The sequence below is a fragment of the Mustela putorius genome, unplaced genomic scaffold, assembly GCF_011764305.1.
Source record: "Mustela putorius furo isolate JIRA1106 unplaced genomic scaffold, ASM1176430v1.1 tig00004068_pilon_pilon_pilon, whole genome shotgun sequence".
In the NCBI taxonomy this organism is placed as follows: Eukaryota; Metazoa; Chordata; class Mammalia; order Carnivora; family Mustelidae; genus Mustela; species Mustela putorius.
This window is the reverse complement of record NW_025422199.1, coordinates 277400-295635: the sequence shown is the minus strand read 5'-3', so window position 1 is coordinate 295635 and position 18236 is coordinate 277400. Positions and strand designations below refer to the sequence as shown.

At 36.1% G+C, this 18236-nt stretch overlaps 1 protein-coding gene across 6 annotated transcripts in view; it reads right to left on the bottom strand.

The window, feature by feature from the left end:
* Nucleotides 1-18236, bottom strand: part of WNK3 (WNK lysine deficient protein kinase 3) — a 155711-nt gene that overhangs the window by 120950 nt on the left and 16525 nt on the right. For all 6 annotated transcript variants that reach the window (XM_004780581.3, XM_004780582.2, XM_004780584.3 and 3 more), the window contains exon 2: nucleotides 13036-13690. In XM_004780581.3, coding sequence (XP_004780638.1) covers nucleotides 13036-13572 — 537 coding nt within the window. In that variant the 5' untranslated portion in view covers nucleotides 13573-13690. The remainder of the gene's footprint in view (nucleotides 1-13035; nucleotides 13691-18236) is intronic.

The window sequence follows — 18236 nt, the reverse complement described above, 5'->3', positions numbered from 1 at the left end:
ATAAAATCTTTAAAAAAAAAAAAAATAAAATAAAATAAAATATGTAGGAAGAAATTTTAATTAAGGAGGTGAAAGATTTTAACACTGAAAACTACAAAACATTGCTAAAATTAAAGAAGACATAAATAAATGGAATTTAATGGCTGGAAGGCTTAATATTGCTAAGTGTCAATGCCAAAGGAAATCTGCAAATTCAATGCAATCCCTATCAAAATCCCAATGAGGAGTGCTTAGGTGGTATAGTCAGTTAAGCAACTGCCTTCAGTTCAGGTTGTGACCTCGGGGTCCTGGGATGGAGCGCTGCAATGGATTCCCTGCTCAGCTAGGAGTCTGCTTCTCCCTCTAACCCTCCCTCTGCTCTCTCGCACACTCTCTCAAATAAATAAACTCTTTAAAAAAAAAATCCAATGACATTTTCTGCAGAATTAAAAAAAAAAACCCCATCCTAAAATTCATGGGGAATCTCAAATCACAGAATTAACAAAAGAAAAATAAATAAACTTGGGACGCCTGGGTGGCTCAGTTGGTTGAGCAGCTGCCTTCGGCTCAGGTCATGATCCCGGCGTCCTGGGATCGAGTCCCACGTCGGGCTCCTTGCTTGGCAGGGAGCCTGCTTCTCCCTCTGCCTCTGCCTGCTATTCTGTCTGCCTGTGCTCTCTCTCCACCCCCCCTCTCTGATAAATAAATAAAATATTTAAAAAAAAAAAGAAAAGAAAAATAGATAAACTGGACTTATGCAAAATTTACAACTTTTGTACATCAAAGGCACTATTAAGAGAATGAAAAGATAATTCATAGCATGGGAAGAAATATGTGTAATTCATATAGCTTATAAGGGATCAATACTCAGATCATATAAAGAACTCCTACAACTCAAAAACCAAAAGACAAACAACCCAATTTAAAAACTGGTAAAGGGGGGCGCCTGGGTGACTCAGTGGGTTAAGCCGCTGCCTTCGGCTCAGGTCATGATCTCAGGGTCCTGAGATCGAGTCCCGCATCAGGCTCTCTGCTCAGCGGGGAGCCTGCTTCCTCCTCTCTCTCTCTGCCTGACTCTCTGCCTACTTGCGATCTCTGTCTGTCAAATAAATAAATAAAATCTTTAAAAAAAAAGAAAAAATCCTTTATAAAAAAAAATAAAAAATAAAAACTGGTAAAGGACTTGAATATTTATTTTTCCAAAGAATGAAATATAAGTTGACAATAAGCATATGAAAAAAGGCTCAACATCACTAGCCACTAGGGAAATGCAAATCAAAACCAAAATGAGATAGTACTTCACATCCATTAGGATGGTTATTTAAAAAAACAAACAAAACAAAAACAGAAAATAACAAGATTTGTCCAGGATTTAAAGAAACTGGAACCGTTGTAACTTGCTGGTAGGAATGTAAAATGGTGCAGCCACTGTAGAAAATAGTATGGCAGTTCCTGGAAGATTAAACATAGAATTACTATATGATCCAGCAATTCCACTTCTAGATATACACCAAAAAGAATTAAAAGCAGGGACTTAAACAGATATTTGTACATCAACATTCATAACAGCATTAGTCACAACAGCCAGAAGAAACTACACAAATGGATAAATGGACAAATGGATTAAACAAATGTGGTATATACATACAATGGAATATTGTTCAGCCTTAAAAAGGAATGAAATTCTAATACATGCTACAACATGGATAAAACTTGAAAACATTATGCTAGGTGAAGTAACCCAGATACAAAAAAACAAATATTGTGTGACTCCAGTTTTACAAGGTACCTAGAACAGGCTAGGCTAATTCATAGAGACAGAAATTCACAGAGACAGTAGAACAGTGGTTACCAGGGCTGGGAGAGTGGAGAAGGGGGAATTATTGATTAATGGGTATAGAGTTTCAGTTTGTGATGAATAAAAGTTCTGGAAATGGGAGGTGGTAATGGTCGTACAACAATGTGAATATACATAATGCCACTGAATTATGCACCTAAAATGGCTAAAACAGTAAAGTTTTAAAATATTTTATTTATTATTTATTTGAGAGAGAGAGAGCAAGCACAGTGAGGAAGAGAGGGAGAGAGACAAGCAGACTCTGTGCTGAGCTTGGAGCCCGACATGGGGCTCAAGCTCAGGACTCTTAAGATCATGACCTGAGGGGGGAATTCAAGAGTTAGACACTTGACCAACTAAGCCACCCAAGTGCCCCCAAAATGGTAAATTTTACTGTTATGTACATTTTGCCATAACACAAAAGTATTTTAAGAAAGAGTTATCTGGTGCCTGGGTGGCTCAGTTGGTTGAGCATCTGACTTTGGTTTAGACTGTGATCTCGGGTAGCTGGAATCAAGCCCCATGTCAGGGTCCTCGCTCATTGAGGAGTTTGTCTCTTTCCCTCTCCCCCTGCCCCTCCCCCTACTTGTGTGTGCTCTCTTTTGCTCCCTCTCATTCAAAGAAATAAATAAAATCTTTAAAAAAGAGTTAAGAAACATACATTATTTGTCTTTCTCTGACTTATCTCACTTAGCATAAGGCCTTCAAGGTCTGTCTATGTTGTCATAAATGGCAGGGTTTCCTTCTTTCTCATGGCTAAATAATATTCCACTGTGTATATCTAAATAATATTTCATTGTCTATATATATGCTTCACATCTTTATCCATTCATCTGCTGACAGACACCAAGGCTGTTTCCATATCTTGGCCATTGTGAATAATGCTGCAATGATCATGCGTAGGCTGAGATCCAAACACTGTGTGGTATCATTTAAATGTGGAATCTAGGGGCCCCTTGGTGGCTCAGTCGGTTAAGCATCTGCCTTTGGCTCAGATCATGATCCCAGGGTCCTGGGATGGAGCCCCATACTCTACTCAGTGGGAGCCTGCTTCTCTCTCTCCCTGCCACGCCCCCTGCTTATACTCTCTCTTTGTCAAATAAATAAATAAAATCTTTTAAAATAAGTAAGGAATCTAAAAAGTGAATTTCTAAAAACAGACTAGAACAGTGGTTACCAGGGACTGGAGGAGGGAATTTGAGAGATGCTGCTTAAGGATATAAATTTACAACTAGTAAATAAGTAAGTTCTGAAGATCTAATAGACAACATAGTGAATAGTCACCAATACTGTCATAAACATCAAAGCTGCTAAGCAACTAAATCTTAACTGTATTCACACAAAAAAATAAAAGATAAACACATGACACGATAGATTGCTAAGGCTACTGTGGCAATCATATTGCAATATATAAATGTATCAGTCCAACATACTCTACCCCTTAAACTTACACAATGTTATGTCAAGCATATCTGAACTTTTTAAAAAAATGCTAAAAGAGTTAAGGAACTTAAAGAACAAGAGCAAAGAATACTACACTTAGAAGAGACCTAGGAGGGTACCTGGGTGGCTCAGTCGTTAAGTGTCTGCCGTGAGCTCAGGTCATGATCCTGGGGTCCTGGGATTGAGCCCCCCATCAGGCTCCCTGATCAGTGGGAAGCCTGCTTCTTCCTCTCCCACTCCCCCTGCTTGTATTCCCTCTCTTGCTGTCTGTCTCTCTCTGTCAAATAAATAAATAAAATCTTTTTTTTTTTAAAAAAAAGGAAGAGACCTGGGAATAAGTGTTTACATTTTTCTGTCTAATCTAAGATGACTAAGTAAGTCCTAACTGTCCCTATAATTAGCTGGAAGTCATCCACTTGTGATAGATCAGCAGATCTGTTCTGAAGAATAATGAATAGATTTTGATGCCTTCTGATTAAATTAGTAGAATACAAGTCTTTCACGTGCCAAACTAAACTACTCCATCTTATCCTTTGATCCTAGGAATCAAAAGTAGTGAGCATTAGGAGTAAACAACTTTACAAAATTACAACTGTTGCCCCAGATGCATTACTGGAGGTAAACTCCACCGAAAAGGTCTAGCCAAGATCTTCCAAGGTCCACTTCTAATTCAGTGAGTGGAAAAGAAACCTGCCAATGGAATATATATACAATGGAATATAACTCAGCCATAAGAAAAGAATGAAATCTTGCCATTTGCAATGACATGAATGCAGCTAGAAAGTATTATGCTAAGAGAAATAAGTCAGAGAAAGACAAATACCACATGATTTCACTTATATGTGGAATTTTAAAAAAATGAAACAAATGAGCAAAGGGGGAAGAAAAAGAAAGCGAGAGAGGCAAACCAAGAAACAGACTCCGAACTAAAGAACAAACTGATGTTAACAGAGAGGAGGTAGGTGGGGAGATGGGTTAAATAGGTGATGAGGATCACTTGTGATGAGCTCCAGGTGCTGTATGGAAGTGCTGAATCACTCTATTGTACACCTGAAACTAATATTACACTGTGTTAACTAATTGTAATTTAAACAAAAACAAACAAAATAGGGGCGCCTGGGTGGCTCAGTGGGTTAAGCCGCTGCCTTCGGCTCAGGTCATGATCTCAGAGTCCTGGGATCGAGTCCCGCATCGGGCTCTCTGCTCAGCGGAGAGCCTGCTTCCCTCTCTCTCTCTGCCTGCCTCTCCATCTACTTGTGATTTCTCTCTGTCAAATAAATAAATAAAATCTTTAAAAAAAAAAAAACAAACAAAACAAAAAAGAAGCATTCCATTTCCAAAATGTAAACTATAGCCTTATCAGCTATGTCTCTTAATGCAAACACCAACAATAAACTACATAACCAGGTCAGTGGCTATGTGGCTGTTTCTGCAAACATGAACAGAAGAAATAATCAATGGTGTTTCAAAAGCTATATAATAACTTGTTCAAGTAAGGAAAATCACAATGAAGGCTTCAAAATGGTGCTTAACTTACAAAGTAGTCCATTAATGAGTATTTTATCACTATCATTTATTGTTCACTCAACCATGTGCCATGTTTTATAATCATTATCTCTGATCCTCAACATTTTTATTTTTATTAAATATTGTTTATTTATTATTAAATATTAAATGAATTATTGATTTTAATTATTATTAAAATATTTATAATTAATAAAAATAAAATAATTTATTTAGAATAATTGATTATTATTTTAATAATAAAATATTAAATATAATTTATTATTAAATATTTTGTTTTATTAAATATTATTATTTATTATTAAATATTTATTAAATTATTATGTTATTTTATTTTATTTATGTGAGCAGTATGTACACATATTCCATGTTATTCTTTATTCTCTTTTGCATATCAGAAATATTATATTTCTTTTTTAAAAAGTAAAAAACTAAGGCTCCAAAATGTTAAGCTACTTAGCTTGCCCAAGAAACCCAAAGGGCACAGGTATCACTAGAACCCAGGTTTGCCATATTCTGAATCCTGAGTACTTTCTAGTTCACCGCTCTGCCTCTCAGAAAGTCTTCACAGCAATGACTGCAGATACCTCATTCACAAACCACTTTCCTTGGAGAGACAGTGTAGCATCCCAGAACTAAAGCTATATGAAATAAACACATACTAGGGTAACAATCATTTTAAGTAAGTGGTAATACCAAAGTACTAATCAAGAAATCAGCATATAATAGTTATGGCCTGGTCATATTAGCATTTTAAAGCTTTTAGGCAGCAATAGTATCAGTACCTTTTTAAAAAGTGCTCATCAATAGTAGTTAAGATAGCACATGGAGAAGGGAATGAACCAAATACAGAACCAGGTTCACCTGTCTTCCAGTACTATTGAACAAAGAGGATGTCCTCATCCAGGCAGGACCTGAGCATACAGTTTATTTGCTTGGTCTATTGTCTTGGCAGAACATACAAAGGGACTCTAGTTGCTTTGTTCTGATTCTATTCTTACCAAGTCAGTTTCTGGTTATAATTTAGTGTCCCATGTATCTAGCCTACAGACCAACTAGAACATTTGACCTACCAAATGTACTCCTCATTCTAAATTAATAAATTTGTGTCCTAGATTCAGGCTTTTGAATGAACACAAGTCAGTCTCGCCCACATTTCCAACCACCTCTGGACACTGACAGAAGATGAAGGCCAGATATTGAACCAAGGCAACCCAGCCATTAAATTATTCCTCAGAGGCCCCAGGCGAGGGAGTGTCCTTAAATGACACTATTAAGTATCCCTTCAGCCTTAGTAGTTTAATATTAAGAACTTTATTTTAAACAGGATCCATTTATGAAACTGATCTAAATTCATTAAAAACAAAAGAACGATCTGCTCAAATAACCAATGAGGAGAAAGTTCTTAAATAATCTATGTAAATGTTTCATATATATAATTGATGAATACAGTTCCCTGCTCTATCCTTTTGGCAAGTTACTTAATGTACTTAAACCTCAGTTCCACCATCTGAAAACTAATCATCTCTACTTCATACAATTACTGTGAAGATTAAATAAAATATTCAAATTAAGTACCTATCTGGGTACTCATACAAGTGCTCGATTAACATTAATTTTGATAAATGCAAAGTATATGATATCATTATTAATAATTTAAAATATACTAAAATTCCTCAACCACAAATTTCCCAATTATTGGGCTCTCAGAAACTTAACAGTCATACTTAGGAAGTGACCACATAAAACTAAGAGGTAATTCCAATGAAGAACTGTAGAAGGAACCTGGGAAATAGAAAATCACCATTTGAACACCAACAGTAATACTTATTACAGGCAAGATACACCAATGGTTGTTGAAACAACAGGGCAAAGTTTGAGGAGAAACTGATACTTACATAGTCTCAAAGTATCTACTCCCAAGATATTTATCAATCTACAAAGGGGAAAATATTAATTTTACAGTAGAAAAAATCTATTAGCCACCTTCCTAAACAAGTGATCAAGGTTATCATTCCCAGTACTCTAAACAACCTCAGGTACCCCCTGCTATGACACACTGAGAAGGCTGTATAACTTCTATAGTATTCTTCCCAAAATTCACGGCCTAAATCTAATCATGAGAAAACATGACAAACCCAGATGAAGCAACATTCTATAAAATAATTGAACAGTACTCTTTAAGATCATGAAAAGGAGAGGAAAGGCTGAAGAAGTGTCACATATAGAACTGAATATTCATTTGTTGAATGAATGGACAATGAATGAATGGCAGCTGTGTGTATTCTATTCATTTCCTATTTCTGTTGTAACAAATTGTCACAAATGTAGTGGTTTAAAACAACACAAATTTATTATCTTCTACTTGTGGAGATCAGAAGTCCTAAATGAGTTTCACTAGACTAAAATGAAGGTATTGGCAAGGCTGGATTGGTCTAGGGAAAAATCTGTTTCCTTCTAGCTTTTAAAGGTTTCCCACATTCCTTGTCTCACGCCCACTTTCATCAACCACTTCACTCCAACCTCTGCTTCCATCATCAAATCTTCTGCAGACCAGGACCATCCCTCCTCTCTCTAAGGACCTTTGATTATGTTTGGCCCACCCAGATAATGTAGGATAGTCTACCCACCACAAAATCTTTAATCACATCTACAAAGTCCTTTTTACAATGTAAGGTAGCATATTCTTACATTCCAGGAATTAGGACATGGGCCTCTTGGGGTACAATTATTCAGCCTAGTAGATGTATCAGTTTGTTCTTTTAACTATCAAACAGATCATTCAAAACTAACTCTGAACTGAGAAAATAAATGTTATTTTCCAGACTGAGTCTGTCTCTTGCCACCCTCAACCCTTTGTCATTTATGAAAACATCTGCCTTTGGTTTATACTTGATATAGTTATGTGACTAGTTTTTAGACAAAGAGATAAGAACATACATATTTAAACAAGCCTTATCCCTCCTCCCTTCAATGTAATCTTCTTTGTTTGTGAGAGTATTCCACTTTGAGGGCTAGGTCAGATGAAAAGACAGGAATCAAACTGAATAACAATATTTTGGGAGTGCTTATATGTAATGAAGCATTTTCTTGTGTGGCTCAAACAGAAATTGGAAGCATTTCCAAGAAGGCCATAACAAACTTTTGAGAGCAAAAGTATCCCAGAGTGAATACTTTGGACCACAATATTTATTCAGAAACAGAAATTCTAACATTTTTTTATTTTTCTTTTGGAAATTCAACTATTTACATATTATTATCTAATTCTAATTTTACAATTAAATGTAGGGCTGGTATTAAAAAATATACATCCCCAAAGTGCTTTTAGATCCTGAATGAAAATAAAATGGAAAAAAGTTTCTCCACAATTATGATAGGTACATTGGGTGTGGAAGTATAGATTTTTAGACTGCTACTTCCATTGCATTGCTCTGAAAGTGCATTAGAATGCTCACTCAACATGTCAACTCGCTACGGTCAACTGAGTCTTTTATAAAAAATCTCTTCTTCAGTGCCATTTTTGGTTCAGTTCAGACCCTATAGCCAGACTTGCTAGATGTCTAGTTGTTAGATGGAGGCCCATTAAGATCTAGAGAATATAATGCTAAGTGAAGTAAGTCAGAGAAAAATAAATACCATATGATCTCACTCATACAGGGAATTTAAGAAATAAAAAAGCAAAGGGAAAAAAGAGATAGGGCAAAGCCAAGAAACAGATACTAACTATAGACAAAAAACCTGATGATTACTAGAGGGGAGGCAGGTAACGGGATGGATTAAATAGAAGATGGGGATTAAGGAGTGTACTTGTCCTGATGAGCACCAGGTGATGAATTGTTGAGTCACTATACTGTACACTATACTGAAACTAATACTACACTGTACGTTAACTATATGGTGGTGATTAAAATTTCAAAATTAAAAAAATTAATTAAAATAAAAAAGGAGGCCCATTTAATTACCCTGAGAAGCAAGCAATCCCGTATCTGACCCCATAGTAAAGCTTATTATAAGAACACTCAAATACATTTTAGAAACAGTCAAATAACAAAAAAATTTTCAGATATCTATGATGTCTCTTTACTTGGAAAATAGTCCCATTATATGAAAACTCAATTCCATCAGGAAAACAAATGACAAATGCACTAGTGGAAGTATTTTTTCCAAATTAGAGTAAAGCAAAAACTGGTTATGTTTCCATGCTATTGATTCTTAAGCTGGTAGGGGAAGAAAATATTATAAATTTTTGTGACTGACTCCTTCTATTGGGTTACTAAACAAGCCTTTCAGTAACATCTGACCAGGTCTTTCAACATCATAAACTAAAACAGTCTTCCAAACAGCACTTACGACTTACAGCCCTCACTCACAGTAAATTACCAATTTACCAAGTAGTTTAGCAAATTCTTTAGAAAGAACAATCGGTCAGCCTTCCCACTAATGCATAAAGTTATGGAAACCATAAAATATGACAAACTGTTGAAATGCAGACATTTACAGCCAAATCCTAAATCAGACCAACATCATCAAAGAGTTTGTTTAACATCCTCAAAGTCAAATATCAGCAGTAAAATCTCTCTCTTCTGGTTCTTTGCACTGCCATAAGGTCAAGGTATTCAAAACAAATGGATATGGCGCTTTTAACAACTGTTACACAAGGCTCAAATATCCACAGTGGGGGAAAATGTCATCAAGAGAAAAAGGTATAAAAGTCTTTTGTTAAACTGTTAAATGAAACATGCAAAAAAAATTTTTTTAATTCAACTACCTAATTTCAGGGAAGCAGATTTAAGCAAGAGGTGACATGAATGCAATAAAATATAAATATTTTAGTGATGTTAATAAATAGAAAGCACATACCAAATTGATAAGTATGGACATACTAATTTTATATATTATACACACAAACACACACACATATAATCAAAGAGTGGAGAAGAATTTGGAATACTTTAAACACTTAAATTATTGACTGGGATGTTTTTCTACAAAATTGTTTAATTATATAACAAAGACGACTTTGTGGAAAAAATATGAGAAATTATACATTACAAACTGCATAATACTCATGTTTTTCCTAATTACAAATATGCAGAAAATGAAGTGATGTCTAAAAATTGTATCAAGTCCACCAATTCTGACAAAAACTGCAATTCTTCTTGATGTAAGTTAAAATGTATTTTATATATTTACAGCGTTTGCTCCACATGGATATTACCAAATCTGGCTATGTGTCCAATCACGTGGGCAACTTTTTAAAAAAATAAGTTCCTGGGTCCCATCTCTTAGAGATTCTGATTTGGAAAGTCTGGAGCAGACAGCAGGAATCAGTATCTATGATATAATATAAAGCATATGTTGGTGTATTAAGGGAATTCCTCCTCTAATTCAGCTAGCTCTTAGACTGGTGGTCCCTTCTTTCAGGGCTTTTTAAATACTACTGTGCATACAAATTACCTATGGATGTCACTAAGAAGCAGATTCTGATTCAGTAGGTCTGGGATGAGACGTAGAACCTGTAGTTCTAACAGGCTCCCAGGTGATGTCCATGCTGCTGGTTCAGAGACCACACTTTATATACTAACACCTTACAGGCTCTTTCACTCTCTCCACAGGTGAATGATAGAAGGCCCTTCCCTAAGTGGTCCACCACTAGAATGTTTTAAGTTTTAGCTAAGCATCCTTTAGCATAGCTAGAGTATACAATTTGCAAAATACTTGACATATTTTTACTATGTATCCTACTACCAAGTGAATGGAAGCTATTTCCCCTATTTACAGAGTATCACTAAAAGATGAGTGTTACCAATGGCACAATGTAGAGATGAAATTAAAATGTACATAATTTTCACTATATATACAAGGATGTTGGTCACAACCATGTTTACAACAGTGAAATAGCGGAGAAAATTCTAGATGTCCAACAATAGAGGACTGATTAAATAAGTTATAAAGGTATCTATTAAAAATAATAATTTAATTCATGGTTACTGGTAATGAAAAGATGTTCATCATAAGTAAAAACAAAAGGTTTTGCAAAACCTTATAGTAGCAATCCCACTGTGGGGGAGAAAAAACAGTCATGTACACATTTGAAAAAAAAAAAAAAGAGCCCGGGGTGGGGGCGGGGGGGAAGAGCCCACATTAAAAAAAAAAAAAAAAAAGAGCCCATTTAAAAGCATCCTCAACGGGGCGCCTGGGTGGCTCAGTGGGTTAAGCCGCTGCCTTCGGCTCAGGTCATGATCTCAGGGTCCTGGGATCGAGTTCTGAATCGGGCTATCTGCTCAGCAGGGAGCCTGCTTCCTCCTCTCTCTCTCTCTCTCTCTGCCTACTTGTGATCTCTCTCTGTCAAATAAATAAATAAAATCTTTAAAAAAAAATAAAATAAAAAAAATAAAAACATCCTCAAAATGGTGGAATTTCAGGTGATTTTGATATTTATTTGTTCACATGACTTAATATTTCCACTACAACACAGACCTTATAGAATTCTGAAATTCTGAAAGGGCAACAAGGGGGTGAAAAGAAACCAAGCAAACCCACACATGCACACATCTTTGGAGAACTACTAGAATGGCTTGACTGCTAGGTAACTTGCATTCCAGAGAGCCAAGCACTTTCAAAGCACTTCGAAAGCTTGTTAAAATTGCAGTCTTGTGGGCGCCTGGGTGGCTCAGTGGGTCGAAGCCTCTGCCTTCAGCTCAGGTCATGATCTCAGGGTCCTGGGATCGAGCCCTGGGCTCTCTGCTCAGGGGGGAGCCTGCTTCCTCCTCTCTCTCTGCCTGCCTCTCTGCCTACTTGTGATTTCTGTCTGTCAAATAAATAAATAAAATCTTTAAAAAAATAATTGCAGTCTTGCGTTCCACCCCAGACTTACTGAATCTGAATCTTTGACAATAGGCTCTGGAATCCACATATGAATAAAACACTAACTGTTACAGATGGTGAAGTTTCAAAACCATGTTGTTTAACAAAAAGCTCCCTAGAAATGCAGGGACCTGGACTAAATTTCAACCTATCTAAATGGCAACCTACAGCAAATTCAGAATGGGTGAAATCAGAGCACCTACATCCACATCCATATGGAGAGACCACAGGTCTCTGAATAACAACAAAAACCTCTACTGGGGCACCTGGGTGGCTCAGTGGGTTAAGCCTCTGCCTTCGGCTCAGGTCATGATCCCAGGTCCTAGGATCAAGTCCCACATCAGGCTCTCTGCTCAGCAGGGAGCCTGCTTCCTCCTCTCTCTGCCTGCTTCTCTGCCTACTTGTGATCTCTGTCTGTCCAATGAATAAATAAAATATTAAAAAAAAACCTGTACTAAGTGACTTGCTCTACTCAATCTTAATTTTAAGCATCTCATGTGAACAGTGACATTTTCCATGGGCTGACTGAAGTCACAAAGGTTTTCTTTATATTTGAACTGTATCTATCTAAAACTATTCTTATTATAACCTCTTCTATGATGTTCTGTAGCTACCACACAAATATGGAACCAAATACTGAGGAAATTTAATCTGTTGTTTTCATTTCTCTTTTCTAAACACATTCCAGTTGACTAACCTCAGTAGGTTCTGGTGATTATTTCTTCCAGTGATCCTCTCTGAGGTAAATTTAAAGCATGGACAAGTCTATATTAACAAGTCATTGGGGCCCCTGGGTCGTTCAGTGGGTTAAAACTGCCTCTGCTAAAGCTGACCTCTGCCTTTCAAATAAATAAATAAATAATAAATAAATAAATAAATAAAATACTTTCTAAAAAAAAAAGTCATCAAAGAATCAAGCATAATATTTTCTGTTCTGAAAAACACCATACGAACCCCAAAATATTTGCTTAAAGAAAAAGAGAAAAGGGAGGTATCGTGCTAAATATATCCCTGATATATCACACTCCCAAATACTTAGAACAATCAACTAAGTAATAATGCAACTAACTAAAATTTACTAAAAGTTTTCAAAATGAGACCTCAAGAGTTTTGGGGATTTCCCAACGTTAATAAATCGAGAACATTTTTCCAAAGAAAACAATGATAAATTTTTCCCCCTTTAAAACAAGGGGGGAAAAAAGAGGAGGAAAAAATGGCTGCCATGAGCTCCTAAGAGGATCTAGGAAAAGAGCATAATTTCAGGGAGGTAGTGGACAAGCCTTTCGTTTTATTTTAATCCATGATATGTATTACCCCTGGACCCATCAGAAGGCTAGGCATGCTAAAACTGGAATTTATTAAGACCAAGAAGATTATATACCCACCTGCAGCTCGCACCAAGCAACCTCAACCCATGTTTCAGTGTCCAATCCTTTATATACTGTTTTAAATGCTCCTCTTCCCAGCTCAATGTCGAATTTCAGGAACCTCCCACTAGGAGAAGTAGCTACAGCCTTCATTTCTGCTTCTTCTTCCATTTCCTTTTCACTTTTCTCCTTGAGACAATCTTTTGAGGACTCTGAAGTTGCCTTTGAACACTGTTCATATTTAACTTCTTGTCCACCTCCTAGCACATTTGTAGGAAGTTTTTCTACTCTTGGAATATTGGTTGTGGTCTTCATTCTCTCATCTTTGGAGGAAGATGCAGCAACTTTATCATCTTCCATCATCTCAACACTCTTTCGGAAGAATCTCTTCCTTTCTGTAGTCTCCCCAGAAGCAGAGAAGGTACTATTTTTTTCTTTTAGTCTAGCTTCCACTGTCAAAGTTGCTGCAAGCTGAGGAGCTCTGTCTTCCAATGAAACTCCATCAGGTTTCTCAGAATCTTCTGTGCTAGCTGGCTCTCCTGAATCAGTAGCCATTGTAATTGAGGTTGGCACTAAAATTTTTCCTGTTCCACTCTTTAGTCCAGTTACATCTCAGGTATCAGAATTATCAGAATGGACTTCCGTTTATTTAGTCATATGTTTCCATAGCAACCTGAAGGGGGGGAAACGGATATTTTAAAATCACCCCACAAAGGAAATCATTAAGGAGAAAACAAGTCACCTGATTGTTTAATCCCTTTTTTTCTTAATAAGAAATTTGTTCTTTTTCTGTCCAATCTTAGCAACCAGGAGACTCTAGGGACTGTGTCTTATCTTGTTTACCACTGTAGTCCTCAGTGCCTAGCAGACTACTTAGCATACAGAGCTCAATAAATCTTCATATTGTATGAATGTTGATGAGGAACTTAGTTCTCAGCACCAGCTATCAATCCATCACATTTAAAACAAGTATTCAAAACCTGAGCTCACTTAGCTACAAGGTAATACACAATAAGTAAAATAAGCACATAATTTCTCAGTGAGTGATTTTTATCTAAAATTCTGAAATTACTCCAATTGCAGTATTTTTATTGTGGTAAAATATATTTAATATCAAATTTGCCATTTAACCATTTTTCAGCGTACAATTCAGTGGCATTAAGTACATTTACAATGTTGTACAATCACTACCACTATCCATTTCCAGAACATTTTCATCATTCCAAACTGAAATTCTACATCCGTTAAACTCTCCATATCCCCAGCCTCTGGTAATCTCTATACTACTTTCTGTCCCTATGAACTTGCTTATTCTAGGTACTTCAATATAAGTGGAATCATACGATATTTGTCCTTTTATGGGCTTATTTCTCTTCACATGATGCTTAAAGTTCACTCACGTTGTACCGTGTATCAGAATTGCATTCCTTTTTAAGGCTCAACAATATTCCATTGTGTGGATATACCACATTTTGTTTTTCCATTCATCTGGTCAATGGATTGGTTTTTTGTTTTTGCCTTTTTTTATCCTTTTAATAACAACAGTGAATAATGCTATATGAACATCTAATGGTAGTTCCAAATAATGTAAATACTTGTTAATGAGCTTACCCTCAAATATTAACATAAAGAAATGGCTTACCCTCAAATATTAACATAAAGAAATGGCTTTCAAATATCACTATACTAAAAAAATGGCAAAAAAGACTTAAAAATATGCATCCTCTTGAACCAGCAATTCCACTTATAGGAACTTGCCTTAGAAAATAGTCAAGAATCTGGGCAAAGATTTAACTATAGCACTTATAATTTGGAAAAACTATCCTAAACATAAGCCTAATAGAGGTTTAGTTAAATATCAAAATGAGATGTGACACAGCATTAAGAAACACTGAAGTTTGGGTGTGACTGCCTGGCTCAGTCAGTAAAGCACAGAGCTCTTGATCTCAGGGTCATGAGTTCAAGTCCCATGCTGGCCATTGAGCCTACTTAAAAAACAAAAATATTAAAAAAAAAAAGAAAGAAAAACACCACAGTTTTTAGTGAGATGAAAAGACAATGCCTATATGTTATACAGATAAATGAAAAAAGAAATATATACAACAAGCTTCCATACACATATGTACACACTATATGAACTCTGAATGGTGGAATTATGAACTTTCTGCTTTCTTGTATTTTCTAAAACTTTCCACAATGAATGTGTGGAAATACGTGGAATTCATAAGGAAAAACCTTTTTTCAAAAATGGTAAAACTACCAGTAAGAAAATTCTCCCTTCCCACCACAAACATGCATCACGAAGTTAAGCTTACATACCCATTATCATGTTATATGCCTCCAAAGGCACAATTTGCTATGCCAAACGAAGCATACACAGAAATACCAAATTTGAAAAACTGAAGAAAACCAACCCTGAACTAAAACAAAATGAGGAGAAACACCCCAAATTGTTCTACACATTTAACATAATTCCTATCAAAATTCCAGCTGGTTTCTTTGCAGAAATTCACCAATTGATCCTAAAATTCATACAGAACTACAAGGGACCCAGAAGAGCCAAAACCAAAACCATTTTGAAAAAGAACAAAGTTGGAAGACTCACTCACCCTTTCCAATTTTAAAACCTACTACAAAGCTATAATATTAAGATAGTGTGATACTGGCATAAAGAGGTATAGATAAAGGGAGTATAAATAAACAGTCCAGAAAAAACCCCACATATTCATAGTTGATTAATTTTCAACAAGGGTGCCAAGAAAATTCAATAAAGAACAGTCTTTTCAATAAATGGTGCTAGGACTATTGTATATCTACATGCAAAAACCTGAAGTCAGATACTCTAAGAAAGGTTTCCTGGGAAAGATCCCCAAACTGAGTTTTAAAGAAAGAAAATTAGCTGGTCCAAGCAAAGCGACGATCACAAGCAAAGTCATAAAACAGTATGGAATAAGTGCATATAAGTGGTATCATGAATAATAGTTTACTCACTTATTAGAAGCACGTAGATGAGGACAGAGTGGCAGATAGTCACTAAGGATTTCTATGCCATACAATGTAAAACAAGGAGACCAGTTAGAGAGCCACAATTCAGGGAAGAGATGCTAAGGTTTCAGTGAAAACAGTGGCAAGAGGGACAGACTCAAGACATGTTAAGCAAATACTAAATGCAAGATTTATATCTAAGTGAATATGGTTGTGAGGCAAAAGAAAAGCCTATAAAAATTCCCAGAAATGTGCCTATCAGATGACAGAACTAGGAAGTAACTATGTTAATACCAAAACTATTCTGTGAGGTCACACTGCCAAATCAATACACTTTAAGACTCAGACTAGTACTGCCTGCAAGTGAGAAATAAGTATCTAACAATGCTTTACTGAGGCAGAGATTTTTTTCGTTAACTTATTCCAACATAATTTTAGACTTGGAAAAAAAAAACCCTGCAAGAATATACAAAGAATCCAGTATACCCTTCACTCACATTTTCCAAATATAAACATTTTAGGTAGGATATTCTTAAGAAAGAAGAGTATTATTCACTTTACTTCACTAAAGATCACTTATCCAGAAACCTTAAGAACAGAGATCCATAAGTAAGATAAAAAGACCTCTTAGCAGACAAAAATACATAAAATTGGAGAATTTAAGTTGGAAAAGGCCTTAAAACATTTTTAACTGCATAACCTCTTTTTAAAAATTAAATCTTGGGACCCCTGGATGGCTCAGTTGCTAAGTGTCTACCTTTGGCTCAGGCATAATCCCAGAGTCCTGAGATCTACTCCCAGCATGGGCTCCTTGCTCAGCAGGGAGCCTGCTTCTCCTTCTGCCTCTGCCTACCCCCCCCTCCCGTCCCACCGCGGCCCGCTTGAGCTTGCTCTCTGTGTCTCTGACAAATAAATAAACTCTTAAAAAAAAGAATAAGAAAAATATAAATCTTACTCAGAATTCGAATATAAAAACAGTAGTGTTGCTCTGGTATAGTAATTCTAACACATTTGGTCACCTGGTTTCCTAAACTATAAGTATAAGAAGAAATAATTAAGGGGAATGGGGAAATAAGTGTTCCCCAGTCTTCTAAATTCTAAAAAAGCAAAACCCAAGACAAAAATGTTCCTAGATACAAAGAAGGATATTTTTTAAGTATGAGAAAACTGGAAAGAAATAAACAGTTCAAAAACAACAGTAGAGTACTTTAATACCCCATTCTCAGTGATGGAGAGAACTAGACAGAAAAGCAAAAAGAATCTGGAAAACTTGGTCAATACAACCAGCCAATTTAACCTAACTGCCATCTATATAACACTCCTAATAAGAGCAAAATATACATTCTTTTCAAACACACATGCAAAAAATCTCCAGAGCAAATCACATATTATACAATAAATCTCAGTAAATTTATGAGAACTGAAATCAAAGTATGCTCTCCTACCACAAAAGAATTAAATTAGAAATGAACAATAGAAAAAGGAGATACATATAACTGGCCCTTGAATAACATGGGTTTGAACTGTGCAGATCTACTTATGCATGGATATTTTACGATAGAGTACTGTGAATTTGCTCTCTCTTGATTTTTTTTATTAACATATAATGCATTATTAGCCTCAGAGGTACAGGTCTGTGAATCGCCAGGTTCACACTTCACAGCACTCATCATAGTCTTTTGATTTTCTTAATAACATTTTTTCATAGCTTATTTTATTGTTAGAATACAGTATACAATATATATAACATATACAATATGTGCTAATCAATTGTTTATGTTATTGGTAAAGCTTTGGTACACTATCACTACAAAGTTTTTTTGTTTTTCTTTAAGATTTTTTATTTATTTATTTGACAGAGAGAGATCACAAGCAGGCAGAGAGGCAGGCAGAGAGAGAGGAGGAAGCAGGCTCCCTGCTGAGCAGAGAGCCCAATGCGGGGCTCCATCCCAGGACCCTGAGATCATGACCTGAGCAGAAGGCAGCAGCTTAACCCACTGAGCCACCCAGGTGCTCCAACTACAAAGTTTTTAGAGAACAAAAAGCTATATGCAGATTTTCAACTGCACAGGGGTTGGTGCCCCTAATCCTCACATCATCAAGGGTCAATTTTAGATCAATGGAATAGAATCGAGAGTCGAGAAGTAAACCTTAACATTTACGGTCAATCGATTTTCAAATAAGAGGCCAAGACTACTGAATGGGAAAAGAATGATCCCAGAGTCCTGAGATCT